Source organism: Primulina huaijiensis, chromosome 7 (genome assembly GCF_012295235.1).
Source record: "Primulina huaijiensis isolate GDHJ02 chromosome 7, ASM1229523v2, whole genome shotgun sequence".
Classification (NCBI taxonomy): Eukaryota; Viridiplantae; Streptophyta; class Magnoliopsida; order Lamiales; family Gesneriaceae; genus Primulina; species Primulina huaijiensis.
In genome coordinates, this window is record NC_133312.1 from 20,356,258 (window position 1) to 20,375,348 (window position 19,091).

At 35.0% G+C, this 19,091-nt stretch overlaps 4 protein-coding genes across 6 annotated transcripts; 2 read left to right on the forward strand and 2 right to left on the reverse strand.

The window, feature by feature from the left end:
* The first annotated feature begins 769 nt into the window (after window positions 1-769).
* On the forward strand, window positions 770-1,564 carry LOC140981180 (FCS-Like Zinc finger 17-like). The gene is made up of 2 exons (XM_073447486.1): window positions 770-1,101; window positions 1,193-1,564. The coding sequence occupies exons 1-2, from the start codon at window positions 863-865 to the stop codon at window positions 1,395-1,397; spliced, it is 444 nt and encodes a 147-aa protein (XP_073303587.1). The 5' UTR covers window positions 770-862; the 3' UTR covers window positions 1,398-1,564.
* Window positions 1,565-4,026: 2,462 nt separating this feature from the next.
* On the forward strand, window positions 4,027-6,926 carry LOC140980220 (uncharacterized). 2 transcript variants are annotated; one of them, XM_073445938.1, is made up of 2 exons: window positions 4,027-5,460; window positions 6,635-6,926. In XM_073445938.1, the coding sequence occupies exons 1-2, from the start codon at window positions 4,312-4,314 to the stop codon at window positions 6,671-6,673; spliced, it is 1,188 nt and encodes a 395-aa protein (XP_073302039.1). In that variant the 5' UTR covers window positions 4,027-4,311; the 3' UTR covers window positions 6,674-6,926. The 2 variants fall into 2 exon arrangements, with proteins under 2 accessions (XP_073302039.1, XP_073302040.1); XM_073445939.1 differs by having other exon boundaries at window positions 6,648-6,925.
* Window positions 6,927-7,561: 635 nt separating this feature from the next.
* On the reverse strand, window positions 7,562-9,990 carry LOC140981507 (eukaryotic translation initiation factor 2 subunit alpha homolog). Of its 2 annotated transcripts, XM_073447924.1 has the most exons (7): window positions 9,550-9,990; window positions 8,877-8,933; window positions 8,714-8,800; window positions 8,463-8,609; window positions 8,271-8,375; window positions 8,088-8,186; window positions 7,562-7,952 (listed from the first exon to the last, which is right to left on the reverse strand). In XM_073447924.1, the coding sequence occupies exons 1-7, from the start codon at window positions 9,922-9,924 to the stop codon at window positions 7,803-7,805; spliced, it is 1,020 nt and encodes a 339-aa protein (XP_073304025.1). In that variant the 5' UTR covers window positions 9,925-9,990; the 3' UTR covers window positions 7,562-7,802. The 2 variants fall into 2 exon arrangements, with proteins under 2 accessions (XP_073304025.1, XP_073304027.1); XM_073447926.1 differs by lacking the exon at window positions 8,877-8,933.
* A 1,681-nt stretch (window positions 9,991-11,671) lies between these two features.
* Window positions 11,672-17,701, reverse strand: LOC140981194 (eukaryotic translation initiation factor 2 subunit gamma-like). The gene is made up of 9 exons (XM_073447506.1): window positions 17,601-17,701; window positions 14,816-15,007; window positions 14,653-14,714; window positions 14,129-14,241; window positions 13,943-14,045; window positions 13,542-13,769; window positions 13,249-13,467; window positions 12,405-12,665; window positions 11,672-12,232 (listed from the first exon to the last, which is right to left on the reverse strand). The coding sequence occupies exons 2-9, from the start codon at window positions 14,919-14,921 to the stop codon at window positions 11,930-11,932; spliced, it is 1,395 nt and encodes a 464-aa protein (XP_073303607.1). The 5' UTR covers window positions 14,922-15,007; window positions 17,601-17,701; the 3' UTR covers window positions 11,672-11,929.
* Window positions 17,702-19,091: the final 1,390 nt, after the last annotated feature.

A 19,091-nucleotide genomic window follows, 5' to 3' on the forward strand; every position in this document is an offset into this window, starting at 1 on the left:
ATTTAATTTTTGCTGCTATTAACAACCATAAAAATAATTTCACATTTATATTATATATTATTTACTATACTATATTAAATATTATACAGCAAATTTTGTTCTTAATTTTTTTGTCATTTTAGAGATTTAAAGTTTGTAGAATAAGTATATTTGTGCTTAACTAGTCACATATTTTATTATTCATCAACGTCTTTTTTTGAAAACTAGTCTACTTACTTGATATGATTTACAAACTATTACGTATAACTCGTGTTAAGATTAGAATTTGAGCTTAACTCAACCCCGAAAGTTAGATAAATGAGGAATGATTGTCCAAACTCATATATGCAACTTTCATGGATTTTATTCCATCGATGTAAGATAACTAACACACTCATTCATGCTCAAAAATGAATATCTGAATAGTGAAGTTTACAATTGACCCAACTATGAGCAATCCAACATATAACGGTGAAATATGAGATCTTATATCAGGTTAAGATTGAAATTTAAACATAAATCAACCTAAAAAATTAACTTAAATGAAATAGTTATCCAATTTCGTATATTTACAACTCTCAATATTTTTATCAACCGATATAAGGTAAGTAACCGTCCAAAAGTTAATTCAGTGCATATATATGAATTGGGTGTTGCGGGTTATCTTATAAAATTATAACTTTTTACTTGATATAAAAATATAATTATATCTCTCTTTTTTTTTAAACAAAATATAATTATATCTCTAAAAAAATAATATATATATATATATATAAACAAAATTGGAGAATATCTCCCACGTCTTCCATTTGTTTTCCCCATCTCTCATCAGAGCTTGGAGCTCCCACCACCGCCTTCCTCCACCGCCACCAGGGAACATGAGATGGTGGGACTAAGCGTAATACTAGAAAACTTCAAGGAGATTTCTGCGAAGAAATCCCCTCAAGTCATCGTCAAAGGAAGCGTGATTAAACCACCCTCCAACCCTTCTTCCCCCTCTATCCATTCACCTCTTTCTGGATTTTCACCATGGACGAAAAACACGTCCACTTCTGGGTTTCTCGAGTACTGTTTCCTCTGCAAACAAAAACTCTCGCCATCCAAGGATCTTTACATGTACAAGTAAGTTCCCAGCGTAGTAGTATTTTATGCGGTAAGATTTGAATCTTACGAGATTTAGATATGCTAAACACAGTGGTATACGATGATGCAGAGGGGACAGGGCATTCTGCAGCGTGGAGTGTAGGTGCAGGCAGATCTTCATGGATGAAGAAGAAAGTGATGACAAAGCCGGTGGTACCAAAGAGTACAACTGTTCGCTGGCTGCCATGAAAGGACCTCTGCAAGTCCCTCATCAAACTTCATCACCATCTTCTTCGCGCTCTGGGAAGGGAGCAAGAATACACTGGTTCACATGATTTTCTTTTTTTCCATTTCTGCCCCTTCCAAGCTTCGTTATTGACCTGGATACCCTTCCTCTTTTGTTCCTTTTTGGGGGGGGGGGGGGGGGTTGTTCCCTAGAAAGAAGCCATGGGTTTGGAGCCCAAAAATGGAAATGGTGGAATCTACTGATCTTTTGCTTTTCTTTTTCTTTTTCTTTTTTAGTTTGAGTTTTCGGTTATTTAATTAATATTTTAATGATATATACTCGAGGATGGGGAATGAGTTTTGAGGGGTAATTAAATAATTAATCAAGGGTTTTAAGTTTTGGGATGTAAGATTTTGAATCTTTAAAGAAAATTCTAGTTTGGTTTTTGGTACGATGGACTGAGCATGTAACCTTGAATTTCGTGATAGAGTTAAAAAAAATGTAATATATAAAATTTTAAATAAGTTTGAATGTTTATTTTCCTTTTTTTAGAAGTAATATTGTTTTTTTTTCTAAAAAATGATTTTATTATAAAGTAGGTCTCATAAGTCTCACGAATCTTTATATGTGAGACGAGTCAATTCTATCGATATTCACAATAAAAAATAATACTCTTAGTATAAAAAATAATATTTTTTCATGGATGACTTAAGTAAGATATATGTCTCATAAAATATGATCCGTGATATCGTTTCACACAAATTTTTGTCTTTATTATATTGTTATATGATCTTGGCTCCTCTTTCCACTATCTTCTTTCATATTTCGTCACAGAATTATATAACAATCACATAATTTATTTACAATATGACAAATAGATGTTGAAAATATATTTGTATGGTTGAGACCATGAATGCACGTAGGGTGACTTTTATTGAGTCAGAAAGTACCATTATTTTTATTAGCTAGAAAAAAAGTACCATAATATTTATTTGTAAAATATTATAATAAATATTTGCATTAAAAGGCTAGTCATATTCTCTATCAAAATAAAGGCTACATATAAATTATAATGGACAAATGTCACAGGCATATTTCATACTTCTTGGATCCTAAGTAAATCGTGTGTGTGATTATTTTCATCAAGTACGATTATTTATATCACATAGTAATACGATAGCCATTTTTTGGTTATTAGTATAATTATTTAATATGTCACGAGTCGACTCGGATAAAAGACGAGTCGCGTATTGGTAATGAACCTTACTTTTATCTTCATTTTCATTGCATTCTTTGAACTTGATGTTAGAATGAATGTAAACTTCAGGTAAGCAACCGATGTAAGGTATTTGTCTCTATATATAAATCATATTGGATATTTTCTACAGACGAATGTGGTACGTAGGGAGAAGGGTGCATGGTGACATGCACTCCCGCCGTTGTAATCGGATCATCTCCACACAACATGCTCTACCGAAGCCTTGGCATGCTCGAAAGGAAGGCGGTTTCGGCTTCTATATGTATCATTCGAATAAATTCAACGCATGCAAAGGAAGGCCTAAAGGGCGGTCGGGGTTTGTGTGACCATGATGTGGCTGTAGGTGTACACTTGCGGCTACCCCAGACCTGTTCAACGACTCGGTTTCGTGCTATACTGCTCAACAATGACGAACCAAAGTCGAATAAGTTTATCCAATTATAACCGCATCATACACCAGTTCATATGTCATGTTAACAATGACCTGAGCGCGTAAAATGTCGTCGGCTTGTCAATTTCCGATCGAATTGATTCGTTCTCGAATTTGATAACTTGTAAGAAAAAAAATTGTCGCTATGGATAATTTCAATATAATCGAATTATCAAATATGTGCATCAAGAATATAATGAAGACAATATATTAAGAACACTACAAAGTGGTGGACCAAAATTTAGGAATCTACACTCTACTCTGTTGTGCCCACAATGGAACCACAGATGCGGAAGCACACAGTACTTTCTTGGAATTGTTCCTCTACTATTTGACACCTTTCTCCAACCCAATTAATCTCCTTCTCTTGGGAATTGACATTTTGTACTATATTTGCCTCTTCCTTGGGCCCAACATTTACATTATTTTGCGATTGTCTCCTTGAAATCTGAACAAGAAATGGCTTCAGGTAAAATATATATACTTAAGATTATAAAAATTACAACTAAAAAACCCCATTTCTTCTTTATTTTTTTATCCCTTTTTTCTTGCATGAAAAATTAAATTTATATAAAAAACCTAAAAAAATTAGAGCATTTTATATTTCTTTTTTTACTTTTAATTTCATTTTTTAACAATAGTATTTATAAAAAAACAATTCCAACTCTGCACACAGGGTTAGTATATACAGCAAGATCCACTAAAAGACATATTAAATGGCCCGCGATGACCAAGACCCATGAAACCCATCATCTCAGCCCACTGAACCAGAGGCCCAATTTCATATGGGCTTGGTCCGAGCCACAGTGGGCTGCAATATTGAACAACTTCATTGTTGATGTATAAGATGCCCTATAATTTTTAGATAATTAATTATTAAAATAGAAATATCGAAAGAGACCAATCACTAAAAGACAAATAAGTCAACAAGCCTTTTTTTTAAAAAAAAATTTATTTCTTGCATGTGAATGTAAATATTTTTTTAGAGTAATATCTGTAAAAATAAAATTTTAAGTTTTTTTGGTTGTTGCCATGTTTAACGAGATGGGGTGTAAAATAATATGTATGCACGTGTCCTCTGTCCTCAAGACTTCGCTACAATTCCATTATTTGCATTCGATATCATTAATGAACTGTAATCCCTTTGACCATCTTGTGCATCTCTTCCACAAGTGCTAGTTTCTTGTTGCAAGCCATTTTCTTGAAGTGAAGCTGTATGTGTACGCCAAAGAGGGGGAGGATAGCAAGATTGAATTTTTTTTTTGTTTTTTTTGCATCGGGTTTTGGAATTGAGTGATTTTTCCATCTGGGGATTCAAGTTTGTCTCGTGATAGAATGGTGATGGAAGTTGTGCATGAAGATATGGGGGACGGTACCATGCAATGTATGAATCATCCTAACAAAAACAGCACACCGGGTGGGATCTGTGCTTTTTGCCTTCAAGAAAAGCTTGGAAATCTCCTCTCTTCCTCGTTTTCTGTAGCTGTTGGCCCCTCTTCTTCTTTATCACCATCTCCTTCATTTAGATCTGATATCGGGGGTAGCAGAATCATGACAGCCGCCAGCCTCCAGCTCCGCTCCATTGCTGCTTCTTCATCTACCGACAATCAGAGTCTGAACAATGACTGTAGCTACCATGGCTATTACACAAGGAGATCAAGACTCCCTTTTGTTTTGACTCACAGGAAAAAGAAGAAGGATGGAGTGATAGGGAATGCAGATTCTGCCAGCATTGTTTTCGAGAGAAGCAAGTCTACCACGACTCCAAGAAGAGGTATGCATGTCTTGAACTATCCCGAGGATTACAGCCCTCATAGAAGTGGATTTTGGTCATTTCTGTACTTGTCTAAGAATTCTACCACCAAGAAAAGTGATACCAACTCTAAAGATTCAAACTTCACACCCGCAACACCTAGTACTGTTGGATCCTCATCTGCTATCAAATCAATGGAGAAAAAGAGCGAAAATTTTGTGGTGATTGATGAAAACGAGAGCCCTTCATATGATAGAAAGGTGTCAAGATCCAGATCTGTTGGTTGTGGGAGTAGGAGCTTTTCAGGGGACTTGTTTGAGAGGATTTCAACTGGCTTTGGTGATTGTACTCTCCGTAGAGTAGAGTCTCATAGAGAAGGCAAGCCTAAGCTGCCACCACTGCATAGAAATGGTGGCAGCAATACCAAGAATGGCCAGGATTGCATCAAAGAAAGAGTCAAATGTGGTGGGATTTTCAGTGGTTTTATGTTAACTTCATCTTCTTCATACTTGGTTTCATCTTCCACTGAGGAGGAGAATAATGCAAATGGGAAAACAGCATACGCAACTCATTCATCAATGGAGCATATTTCCCATGGAAAGAGTAAAAGCTGGGTATGGGCTTTTGCAAGCCCAATGAGAGCTTTTGTTAAACCTTCTAATGGAAAAAGGGGTGATGCTTCAACCAAGAATGCCACTCCTAATCTGGATGCAATTCCTTCATTGCTATCTGTGAGTGGCTGAAAATAAGGAGATATTTTAATGTTCTTTACCTGGTGATTACTATGTTAATCCAATCTGTTTGCCTCTGTTCTATCAAATTGTTCTGCACTTTTTCACCAATTGTGATATTAATTTCATTTGTTTCAAATTGTTTTGTCGTTAAAAGTCGAGGCTATAGGCTTTGTATTTCAGTTGTGCATTTCAGTGTGATCTGGATATGAGTTACTTAAATATAGTTGAATAAATGAATCCATTTGTATATTTTTAGTTTGCACATAATGTTCTTTAGTTGAAATACCAATTTCGTGTGCTCATTACCAAAGCCATACATGGTTTAAAGTTCAAAACCAGAGGGGACGGTGGAAATAACAAGTTTACATGCATGTTACCCAAAAATTTAGACATTCTCCACACCTAAACTAAAATCCTGGTCTCATCCCTAGGAAGATGACAATTCCTAAAAAGTGTTGTATAAAAACTTCCATTTTGCCATGGAAAGGTCTGTGTGCTGGTTAGCAAGGATCAATTTCCTCTTTGATCATTGTTATGACTTCTCACTTTATGGCATGGTTTTTGTTGCAACTTTTCGCGCAAAATATTTTGGATTTGAGACTAAACACCCAGTTGATGTCTCAATCCAGGAGCCATTTTATAAGTTTATGTGCTGCCAATTGCAATGGCCAAAAATAAATTAAAATAAAAGGGTGGACTCACATGTCACTATTTTAGCATTTGCAGGAAGTGAAGGACCATAACCCCCCAACTCCCCCACACCACCCCACAAATTGCCTTTGTCTAATCATATTATTATAGAAGGTAAAAACAAAGGAAGAAGAAAAATCAGCCTCAAGTTTAGTCAAAATGTTGCAATGTTTGGTAGACAATAACAAAGTACATTATCTTAATATTCTTCATACCAAATAATAGAAGTCCATCAAAAAAACATGCAACTTCATCAAAAAAACATGCAACTTCATCAACAGTTCTTTTGTTCTATAGAGCAAGTATAGGTTGAGTTTGGCTTTTGATCTGTTTCCCCTTTGGATTTCCTCCTCTGTTTTCTGTGATTTCTTGAAGAAACACGGCAAGATCATATCATAAGTTATTCAATGAATCAATAATGATCTTAGTAGGCCATATATTAAGGGACCCTGTAATAAAATAATAAGAATTATAAGCACAGTGGTGTATTGCAGAAAACAGGATTGAGGATGGAGACTAAAGAGGGATAATAGGACAGAAATGCAAAAGGACACAAAAGAAAAAGGCAGTATTGGGAATGGACCATGGTGTTGGTGCAGATGATCATACCCAACGGGTTTAAAAGGACAAGAACTTTATGGAATCACCCACTATGTTTGGATATGAACTGAGCATTTTGTTGGATATCTCAAATCTATGGGGTCCTCAACTTGTGTGATATTTTCTTCTTGGATTATGATTTATGAGAGGTTTCCAGAAATAATGAAAGCAGAAATAGTGGCATATTTTGCTAACTTTATGAAAATATTTGAATAATTGGGTCATAACCTTTTCGGATTATGTGTTTCAAGAAAGTATTTGGTAACAATTTATAAGTTTGTCATAATTAATATGGAAAATGGAGGGGTAGGTCCTCTGTGGTTAATAGAAGGAACACAATTCTGGGGATATAGATTTGATACATGGAAGATATATGGAAGATTTAATAACATATATATGGATATTTTTGTGAAGTAAAATATTAAAATAAAATATTAAAATAATTGAGTGTTTTTAAACAGTTTATCGACTATCAAACTTATAAGTTATTTTGATTTTTTTTTTCCCCAAAATGGTTTTTTTAGGTTGGGTATGTTACAAAATTTCCATTTGTTTGCCATTTCACAAGAAAGTATAATTATATATCACGTAAATTAATTCAGATTGATGGGTGACTTTGACTTTAAACTTTTAGAAGAAGCCTTAATGAATAAGAAATTCACTTTCAAATGTTCTTTTTATCAAAGTGGACTTACTTTAAGAAAAGTAAAGACTTCCTATGGGTTAAATTCGTCAATGGATTGAATTTGGTCTAAACCTCGTTGGAGAGGTTTTGATCTGAAATAATTGAAGTCCGGAATTTGATTAAAGCAATTCTAATTCTAAAAATAAAATCCAAGTAATATCGTAAAATTCCCTTGTCATTCACATAAGTGGTGCACCAGAGAACTGAGACAGGAACTCCCAAGTGAAAGGTGATGTTCCTTTGTCATTCACATACAATGCAGCAACATCATTCAAAAACATTGTCAGTTTCCAACTCTGTTCCAATGTTTTGTGGGTGAATTCAGGACCAAAAATTCCCCAAACTTGCTGTCAGCTTCTCCTAGCTAGTAGCAATCTTCCATTCTTGAATAATCTCTTTCATTGAATTTCATTCCTCCATCATCATCAGTATCATCACCGCTGCTCACATCATCATCTGCGAGGTTTAGTCGAGCTATTTGTTCGGCAAACAGTTTATCTTCTCGTTCACTCATCTACGTTCATCGTGTAGCCAAAAAAAGAAAGCAAAATCAAGAAAATATATGGCTACTCACAAATTAACAGTTTGTTCAAATGAAAAAGAAAGACAAAAAAGTGGTATTTCAAGATTACAACAAAATGGAGCTTACTGGTCTTGGTGCTGTTTTTACTACGAGTCTCCCTTTGTGATGATCCATTTCTTCTGTGCAAGCTGCGATTGCTTTATTCAGAGTTTCTATGCCTTGTTCCTGCACTAGCGGAATATTCGATAAAAATTTAAGAAGACCGACTTAGAAATAGATGACATGTTATAGAGAGGAAGTACATGTTACCTTATCGAATGTCTGAGTGTTCAACACATACAACGGAGAACCAACTAATGAAATCTTTACAGGGCAATCTTTATTACCAGCAGCTTCAGCTTTTCGCATTGCATTCTACATGAACAATCCAAATCGAAGTTTTTATAGCACGGAGTAAATGCATAAGGTTATACATGATTAGGCCAATGGTTGTTAACAAACCTTAATGTGGAGAATACCATCGAGCTCAAAGCATCTCATCTCAATATCAGCTCGAATTTTCAACACGTGTGGAGTCATTCTTCTTTTAATATTTTGAACTAACACTTTTTTTACTTCATCTGAGATAGCAGGAACCACCTTAGTCACCTGATCAGGAATGGAAATTAGTACCAAGTTAACTCGTTCGAGAAACATGAAACAAAAGATATTTGAAATTGAATGGGTGATTAGTTTGATCAGAAAGCATATACCTTTTGACCATCAGCATTGATTTCCTCAACTCTACGAGTGAGAGGATCGAGAACAGAATCAGGATCAGAAACAATTAGTTTGAAAGCCTGCGCCATATCTACCATATGTTCAGATTTTCTTAATAAGTAAACTAGCTAGTTTGGCACGAAGTCTAAATCTTACATCGAAAGCATGGCCGTATTTTTTGTATAAAGGCCATCCAACGTGAGTATAAAGCTCCTGAAACAAATGAATATACTAAGTAATGAGAACAGGACCGTATCTTGTCTACACAACAAAATGCGCCAGGAGATGATAAATTTCAACTCAAAAATCGTAGTTCTTGAATCCGAATTTGGTAAATTTTATCATCAAGTTGATGCACATACAAGACAATTCAGAGTCTTAGCATCTAAATATGTACAATGGTGGATTTGAAAATACGTAATACACAAGAAACACTATTAACAATTTCGGCAAATGGAGGCTAAACTTAAATTTTCAAAACTAAAAGATTTCTTTGAGTCGAGGCCTTCGGATCAGCCTGTGTCGATGACCATGACCAAGCATCTTTCAGTTCCAAGAAAGGGGGCTGGCTGTCTAATACTAATCCTGAATTGTATCGATTTTATTTGTTGACAAAGAGACTTTCGTTGATAGGATTCAATGTAACTAATTCACAATAGTAAGACGTATCCATCCTTTAAACAATCTCTCTATCCATGAATTTTCCATGCCTCAAAAGCTTACAATTTCAAGAAAACCTACTTACACCCTCTTCCCAAATTAACACACAAAGACGAAGAACAAAAGAAAGGTGGTATACAGTTAAATGAAAATTGAACGCAAAAATTACCTCAAGATCAATATCCATGGTCTCAGCAACATGCCGCATGATGGAATGAACATGCTTACTCTTATTAAACTTTTCTTCGCACGTTCTCGCATCATCCTCAGAAACTCTTCTTTTAGTCAAATTCACAAAACCCTTTTCCCGGTCGACATGCAAAACCATAAGCGGCTCGACTCGCCCGACACGAATCAAACTCAGAACGCTACGTATGCGGCGGCGAGAAAGCTCTGTGAAGCTAAGCATCCCTTCGATATTGTACTCTAGCAACAATACGTAGGCGCAGGTATCGGGGTTTATGCTCTTCACTTGTACCATTACTGGGGTGTCGATTTCTGGAAACTTTTGTTCGTACATTCTGCAATCGAGATTAGGAGCCATGGCCGGTTTTGTGGACAAGGGTCGATTCGTGGCTTTCGTTTGTGATTTTGAGAGTTAAGAAGAAGAAGAAGAGTACGAAGCATGTAAATAAATATACGCACAGATTCTCAAGATCGTATCTTTCCGTTATTTGCTTTTTGGTTCGTTTTCAGAATATAATAATAATAATAATAATAATTTTATATAATGCGAAATTAAAAAGAATGGTAATAAGTGGGCAAAAACTTGTGTAAGAAGGTCTCAGGGGTCGTATTTGTGAGACGGATCTCTTATTTGAGTCATCCATGAAAAATTATTACTTTTTATGCTAAGAGTATTACTTTTTGTTGTGAATATGGGTAGGGTTGACCCGTCTCACAGATTAAGATCCGTGAGACGGTCTCATATGAGACCAACTCTAATAAGTGAACCTAGTCGGACATTTAAATTTCTAACATTCTCCACATATTTGTTTTAGAAAAATGACTTTAGCCAAAAAATAAACTATTATATTAGTTCAAAAGGTTACACATCATGCATTGAATCAAACTTTGTAAAACTAATCGAAGGCATGAGCAGGTCTCTTGTGAGACGGTCTCACGAATCTTTATCTGTGAGACGTGTCAACCCTACCGATATTCACAATAAAAAGTAATGCTCTTAACATAAAAGTAATATATTTTCATGGATGACCCAAATAAGAGATCCGTCTCACAAAATACGACCCATGAGACCGTTTCACACAAGTTTTTGCCCAAAAAAATAATGATAGTGATTTCCAGGTAAAAAAAAATAACCGAAATAAGATGTCACATCTCTATGTTTTGGTTGTATATTACTTTCAAAAAAACAAATATATAGAAAAGTAAGTTGATTATCGAAAAAGTAATCGATTGATTACTATCTATACATAAAAAAATTTATGTGAGATCGTTTCAATTAATTTTGTGATACAAATTTTCTATCAATAAAAATAACATTACATGTACAAATTATTATTTTTCTCTTTAAAAATATTATTTATTAAGTGAATTAAGGTATATATATCCACTATGGCTGGAATAAAGAAACAAAAGAATATATAAAACAAAACTAAACAACCGCTAACTTTGGCTTTTATTTTCATATCTTTCTGACTCTTGTTTTTTACTTTTTACTGGCTACAGCTCTTCTTACTTCCCAACTTGAATCTTCAATTTCTAATCTCAACAAAATAAAAATAAAAATAAAATAGTCCTGTCCCAAAATTTTTGGGAAAACTAGATATTGTTTGGGATTCTTGATTGTACTTGTATTTTTCCTAAAATAAACTAACCAGAATTAGGAGTTCACGATTATATTTCTATTTTTATTTTCTAACCAACCAATAGGGCATGATATGATATGTTAAATATTTGGTCCAGATTTATCTAATATGATTTGCTAAATTTGTTGTATATATTGGCATAACATTTTTTTATTGATTATTTTTTACATAAAAATTCACAGTTTAGTCAACTCTCTAACCCGAAATCTTGGATCTGTCCCGGATGAAAAATATAACTTTTTATGTTCAAAATATTATTTTTTACTGCAAAAATATCATTTTTTGTTGATCTGACTTGTATGGGCGAAATTGACTCGCTGACGCTCGTAGATTAGTTCTATCCATCTGGTAGCCAGCAAAGTTTGGTACTGTTTTATTTGTTCGAGATTATTCCGTGGTTGAGTTATCAAATTACCAGGGAAAATGAATAATTGTTATGTAAAAATCAACGGGAGTTGAGAATTTTATGCCCAAAGAAAGGACTTAAACATCCAAAACGTATCAATATAATTCAATAACGACTCCAAAACTGAAACAAAAGCGAAAAATCACCAGGAAAGAAAAAAAAAGTAAAAGAGTATCCGAAAATCCATACAATATATCAACTTCCATCGAACAAAAAATGTTCCCCGCAATTTTCTGCCTTCCGACATCTCTTTGGCAAATTTTCTCGCCTAGGTCCGCTTCTTTCGCGTTCTTGTGTAAACCTGGTGGTTCTCTTTAAAGGGGGCAGGGTGGGACGTCAAGAGTAATACCAGCTTGAATCTGACCCCAGCCAATAAGACGCCAGTGCTTCTCAATTCTACGACTTAAGGCAATTTTCTCTCCTTTGCTGGTGCACACGGGGGAAGTGAGTTGTAGTTTTGCGAAAACGTTCTTGACAGCAACGACACGCGCCCCTGTTGACATAGACCCTATGTTTAACATAAGGATCTCTCCCTTAGCCAGTTTCGAGACTTTACCCTGCCTCTCTGTATCCTTCGTCCTAACACCCAGTAGACGACGCAGCAAAAAGAAATTAACCTGTAGTAAAGCAAATTGTTCAGCAAAAGCACTTGAATGTTCTTCAAAAAAACACTCCTATTCAAATGGATTTCACATGCCACGTTTATATGCAAAAGGCTATTTTCAATCAGGAAAATACAGCTTAAACATAATTTGCCAAGTTGGAGTTTGTTGAAGTAGTGACACTTACCTCTAGTTCAACGTACACTTCAGGTAGTGATCCGACCTCTCCAAGAACCTGGCCAACCAACCTATCTGCACGAGTAAGTGTAGGGTCCATGGTCGTTCCAACTCCGATAAGGCCTCCAGGAACGGCAAATTGTAACTCATTTTGCTCAGCATATAAGGAGACTATTCTGGAGTATATAGGGGTGCACTTTATGTTTCCATTTTCGTCCTTGACTACAATACCTGGACGGACCTCGATAAATTGATTTACCTTCAAAACGCCCTGCAAGAGTAATCTGACAGTTTTATCATATTGGGTCAGTTGGGCAATTAAGTTGCATGAGTTCAATTTTCAGATATCTACAAGACAGGAGTGATTTTTTTTTTGAAGTAAAATAGTAGCCATGAATTTCAGTGTTTGGCAAAAATGGTTGTGTTTTATCAATTCAGGAGTTTGAATCACGCGTACACAATTCCAATCATATTTCATTAAGATTGCCTTGAGTTATGATCATTTCTGGACCTTTCTTTCCATTTGACCTCGTGCATCTTGGATATTAATTCTGCACATCTACCCCTCGTTTTCTAGCTTAAGAGAAGTGTTGAATATAAATAATATCGGTGAACCACCTTCCACTGACTTAAGCTTTCGGGAGCACCTAAAATAATGAAAATTGAATATGATATCTACCTACTGAAAAACCACTTTTGAGGCATTTCAGCATCATATAAACAATAGTCACTAACAGAAAACTTAGCACTCACAAAGAGAAAACTGAATAAGCAAGTCCTATAAAGGATAAAAGTATGTGGACTGCAATCAAATTTTCGTTCTTTGAAGGTGTGAGTAATAAAAGAAAATCTACCTTCAGAATACTTCCACCAGCAACACCACCCCGGATTTCATCAACTTCAAAACCAGGCTTATTGACGTCGAAAGACCGGATTACAATCATATTTGGTGGTGAAATGAAGTTCCTCTCTGGAATTGGGATTTTCTTCACAATGTATTCAGATACAACATCAATATTATACTTCAGTTGTGCAGAAATTGGTACCACTGGTGCACCATCTGCAACAGTTCCCTGTAGAGAAATATGGAAAACAATGTTAAATGTATGCACCAATGAAATTTGAATCGTATCACGTATCAATCAACCTGAATGAATTTCTGAATTGCATCGTGCTGGTTGATGGCAACATTTTCCTGAACTAGATCAACTTTATTTTGGAGTATTATAATGTGCTGAAGACGCATAATTTCAACAGCAGCTAAATGTTCTGACGTCTGAGGTTGAGGACAACTCTCATTGGCAGCTATGAGAAGTAAAGCTCCATCCATAATTGCTGCGCCATTAAGCATTGTAGCCATGAGAATATCATGACCCTGTGGCATCAAAACATTTTTCCATGATTATAATATGCTTGAATCCCAGTTGAAATATTTGGTTCATAAATACATATCACAATAAAACTTCACTGACAACTCAGATTTTATCTAAAGTTATCCACAACAAAGTATCATCACATTTTTAAATAAATAGCCATAGAAACCATTACCGGGCAATCAACAAAAGAGACATGTCTAAGCAATTTCATCTTGCTGTTTTCAAAGCCAGGCACATCGCACATTGGACTGTCTTCCTTTCCACTTCCGTATGCCCTGAAAAGAAAGACAAATCATTAAGTAAATGAACCAGGAAATAAATTCACATCAATAAACTGAATTCGCATTGCCAGACTTACTTGTAGCACATGGGCCGAGAGCAACGATCATCTTCACACTTGTATATTTTTGCATTGGCATATCCAAGTTTGATTGTAATATTACGTTCCAATTCATTTTTAAAACGAACAGTCTGCAGGTGAAAGGCATTTCAAATTGAAAGAACTTCGATTCATACACGATATTTTTTAGCATTTAGTACCCTAGATGTATGAATATGAACACATGCTTTCCGAGAACACTGAAAAAAGGTAGGAAGTAGGAACCTAGGTGCATACAGTCACAAATCATTAAAAGTTATATTACCATAAACTATAGTAGACGGTTATGTCCTCTAACAAGTGCAACCATCAAAATATAAAAAATACTTAAACTGGGCCATATTCCAGGATAATTAAACTAGTCAATATATGGCCCAATTCCTATCTATCCAACTGATAATTTTGAAATTAAATAATGAGTCACTCGGATCCTCACAGTACTTTAAATGCCACAACAAGCATGAATTTCTAAACTCACAAGTTCAAGAAAATGATTGATATACCTGAACACCAGATATGGCTTTTACAACTGTTGACTTCCCATGAGCCACATGACCAATTGTCCCTGGAGGAGTAAGTTAACGGGATCAGTAAAGAGACTAATTGAAAGTGTAACGATAATCATAGTACGCATAAAGCAATTCAAAATAATCAAAACAAGCTAACCTATGTTTATTGTCGCCTGACGAGATATAACCTCAGGCGAGAGTGGATGTAGTTTCGTCACATCCAGCTTACTTAAGTCCTGCTCCATCAATCCCTTTTTCGACATTCTGGCAACTCTTGATTGTTTCACTAAATACCGAAATGTACAATTTCGTGCAGAGAGGGAATAACACTTGGAAAGCTCTGAATAGTCTGTAACAAAAAGTCATTGGAATTAGCTTAAAAAGCTGATCTGGTAGCATAGAATTCGATCTAAATACAACACCAGTTTGCAAGCTTAATCTGGTGACATTTTACAACACGATGGCTGAGAATATACAGAGCGGTATATGCTGAAGCTATTTTGAAGTTCCATTCTTATCTCACAATATATCATGGAAGCCACAATGTATTCAATAGCTAATTCAACTTGGAAACCGTACTAGTTTAGATAGAAGCCATCGGCAACATATTCAATGACCACTGAAAAAGAAAATCATTCATACCCCACCATCATAAAAAAAAGTTCATTCCCAAAATAACACAGACAAGTTAACAACTAATTCTGAAAAAAAACATAGCAAATAAATTATAAACGATCAATGCAACGTAAAATTTGTCATTCAAAAAATTACTAAAGCCTGAATCTCCCAGATTTACATCGATATTCAGTTAGTTCACCTGAAAAATGATCAGAATCACTTTCCCTGAAACCCCAGTTTCGAAAATCCAAACCCAATTCGAGTGAAACCCATCTAATGCTTCAAAAACTCAAAACTTTGGAATAAAACCTTGAAGCTCTTCAAGTAATCTAGGAAAACCACAGAACAGTAGCATACACGTTTTGTAACGCCCCAATTTAACGACTGTCCCTACTGTACCGAGACGAGTCATTCCAACGTGCTCATGTCCTCACTCACATGCACCCTAATAAACTTCCCAGGAGGTCACCCATGACCCATCTCAGAATTGCCTCAAGTCAAACATGTTTAAGTTTGAAGTTCTTAAGTGATGAGCTCCCGAAAAGAATATTCACCTTCTTGAGATGAGTAGTACCTATCAAATACTTTTAAGCCCTCCTCAACTGTACAGTCTCATAACTGCACAGTCTTGAATCCTTCTCATTCCGGTGTGAGATCGGTTCATTTTCATGTTTTATTCGTCTAGAAACCTGCCAGGATTCGCTCATTGTCCATGCAACCTCATGGCACCGACAATCACCACCCGCCCTCTTCAGCCCCGAGCATCACATGCCCACCAACTTCCGCTCGGTTCGTCCCCAAACCACACCGTACTAAGAGAGGTCGACGGCCCAGATTCGACAATTGTACCAAGACGTGTCTTTCCAGCGTGCTTATATCCTCAATCGCACACCCCCTAAGAAACATCCAAGGGGTCACTCGCGCTTAACTTTGAAGTTCGTATGTGATAAGCGCCTGAAAAGAATCTGGATCATAGTATCTGGCATAACTATCCAAATTGGATCATGAATGTCTGGCTTAACTCCCTAGGCTGGATCATAAGTGTCTAGTTAGTGTTCTAAATGGCGGCCGCCTCGACCGCACCGCCTATGCATGAGGCGGGTGTTTTAGGCGGCCCAAGCTATACGGCGTTGGGGAGGCAGGTCGAGGAGGGTCGAGGCGGGGCGAGGCAACGAGCAGGCGGGCGAGGCGGCGAGCAGGCGGACGAGGCAGGCAGTCAAGCTTTTTAAGTTGTAGTCAACGATTTTAAAAACTTAGTCAACAATTTTAAAAACCTAGTCAAAGTCAACTAATTTTAAATATTAAAACCCTAGCGTACATCACTTTCTTTATTTTATTTTTAGTTTTAACTCTCAACCACCGCACACAATCTGCCCGCTGCCACCCGCCGCCGCCCGTTTTTTGGTTTGCACATTATCTAGATGATATTATATTTTGTGCTTAAACATTATTTAATTGCACATTTTATATAAAAATGATATATTGCATGATTATCTATAAAAAAAAATTACTTAAAAAAATTCAACCGCCTAGGCGGCAGAGACCGCCCCGCCACCGCCTCCCGCCATTTACAACCTTGGTTTTAGCTTACTAGACAAGGCCACAAACAAGATTAAGACATCACCAAAATATTTGTTGAAATCTATCGTCATGCAATAGATCATATATTTAAACTTAACATATTTATAAAATACACATTCCACTTACGATCTTCTACTAGTGTTAAAATCAAAGTTGACTACAAGAGAACTTGAATACCTACATATGGAACTTCACATTCTGTGTAGAAAGAGAATTTTGAGAGTTAATTATTAAAAAGTAGAGTGTAGAATGAGAGGAATGAAAGATACATGTTTTATATAACTAGGAGAGAGTTGGGCCGATGTGATAATTGGACTCAAGTGCTAGGGTCACACACATTTCACACAAAATTAGATCCACACAGAGAAAAGCTATAATAATTACAAAGCAGTAAATCGCGTTTATAGATTTGAAACTATGATTCACGTCAAGAAAATATAAAATCAAGCCAATGATAAAGCTATTCCATCAGCTTGTAAACCCTTAATCCTTCGAATTCAATCCACTCAAATTCATTATCCAACTTCATAAAGATTAGAAAATCCTCTCCCCAAAAACCCTAGTCTCCAAAAATCCAATTAGATAGTAGAGAAAACCCACCACACAAATCAAGAAAGACGCCTCTCAAATTACAACACACGAGAGCCCATCAAGAAAATTCCAGAAAGAATAACAGAAAAAATGAAACGGTGCGAGAAATATGAAACTGTGCATAAGCGAGCAGAACAAGAAAAAGGGCTGACCTTTGTCTCACAGCAGCCGTCGGAGGGTTCTCTAAATGCTTTTAAAGAGAAGTTAAACAAGCAATAGTATTGTATTCTGGGAAAGCTAGGTATGGTACACAGAGGCAACATTTTATTATATTCGCAAATTAACCCCTTAATATTTACATATTTGAAATTTGTCTTAAGAGAAAATTGTAATTTTATTTAATATTATAAGTTGGAAAATTGTAATTTTAATATTATAAGTTATTTTAGGTTTTAGTCATATAACTTATCAATGTTTAACAATAATTTTGATTTTTTTTGTTTTAGTTTTTTTTTTTAACAAAATCCAATAAAGTATCACTTATTTGATGATGATTCCTTCGTGTAACGAAAATAAAATATATTACACACATTAAAATAAATCCAAATAAAAATAAAAAAAATAAAGACAAAATAACACATAATATTTCAAGTGAAAGGAAAAAACTTGTCATTTATTTTTTATTTTTGTTTAGATATATTTTAATGTGTATAATATAAGTCAAATATGAAAATATCAATGTCAAATAAGTAATATTTGTTAGATTTAGTGATTATGGACCAAAAAAATTGACAAAACAAAAAAATCTAAATTATTGTATGAAAATAAACACTGACAAATTATAAATTAAAACTTAAAACAGACCAACTTAAAAAACTAAAATTACAAATTTTCTTTCTTTTAATATGCTTTTTTTTAGGATGTTATATATTTTTCGGTCAATATTTACGATAAACTTATCATTATTATAATAATAATAAAATGAAACTGTGAGGTAGTCATAAAACACCATAGCCAACAATTTTTAGAACAATTTCCTTCGTTAAAGTTTTTGAATTCTAGTATTTTTCATTTTTAATTTTTTTTTACGACAATAAATCGGCCTTGAAATTTCCTTATTCTCTACTTTCATCATTTGGAAATATTTTCCTGAGTTTTTGGTCATTGAAAATCCCTTTTATTAATAAGAAAAAGATTTTGATTAACAAAAAAAATTAATAATGCTATTTTCATTAATGTCAAAATTTTTATCGTGTTAAATAACAAGTTAATTGTTTATTAGTAATATATTTGTCAGCTATACAGAGAATAGGGAAAAACTGGATTTACTGTAATAATATCATAGTCACTCCATTTATATATTTATAGAGTAAGTCTCTTGTGAGACGGTCTCACGAATCTTTATCTGGGAAACAGGTCAACCCTACCGATATTCACAATAAAAAGTAAAACTTTTTCATAGATGACCCAAATAAGAGATTCGTCTCACAAAATACGACTCGTGAGACCGTCTCACACAAGTTTTTGTCATATTTATATGATATCATTGAGTTAAATTGATAATCATATCTAGAAGTTATTATTAATAAATTGATATAATCCCCGTTAAACATATCTTGTCTACATGGTAAAAATTTGGAAAATGGGATTTCAAAATGAATTCCATTGGTTATATTTTCTTCTTGCAATCACATTAGAAACAA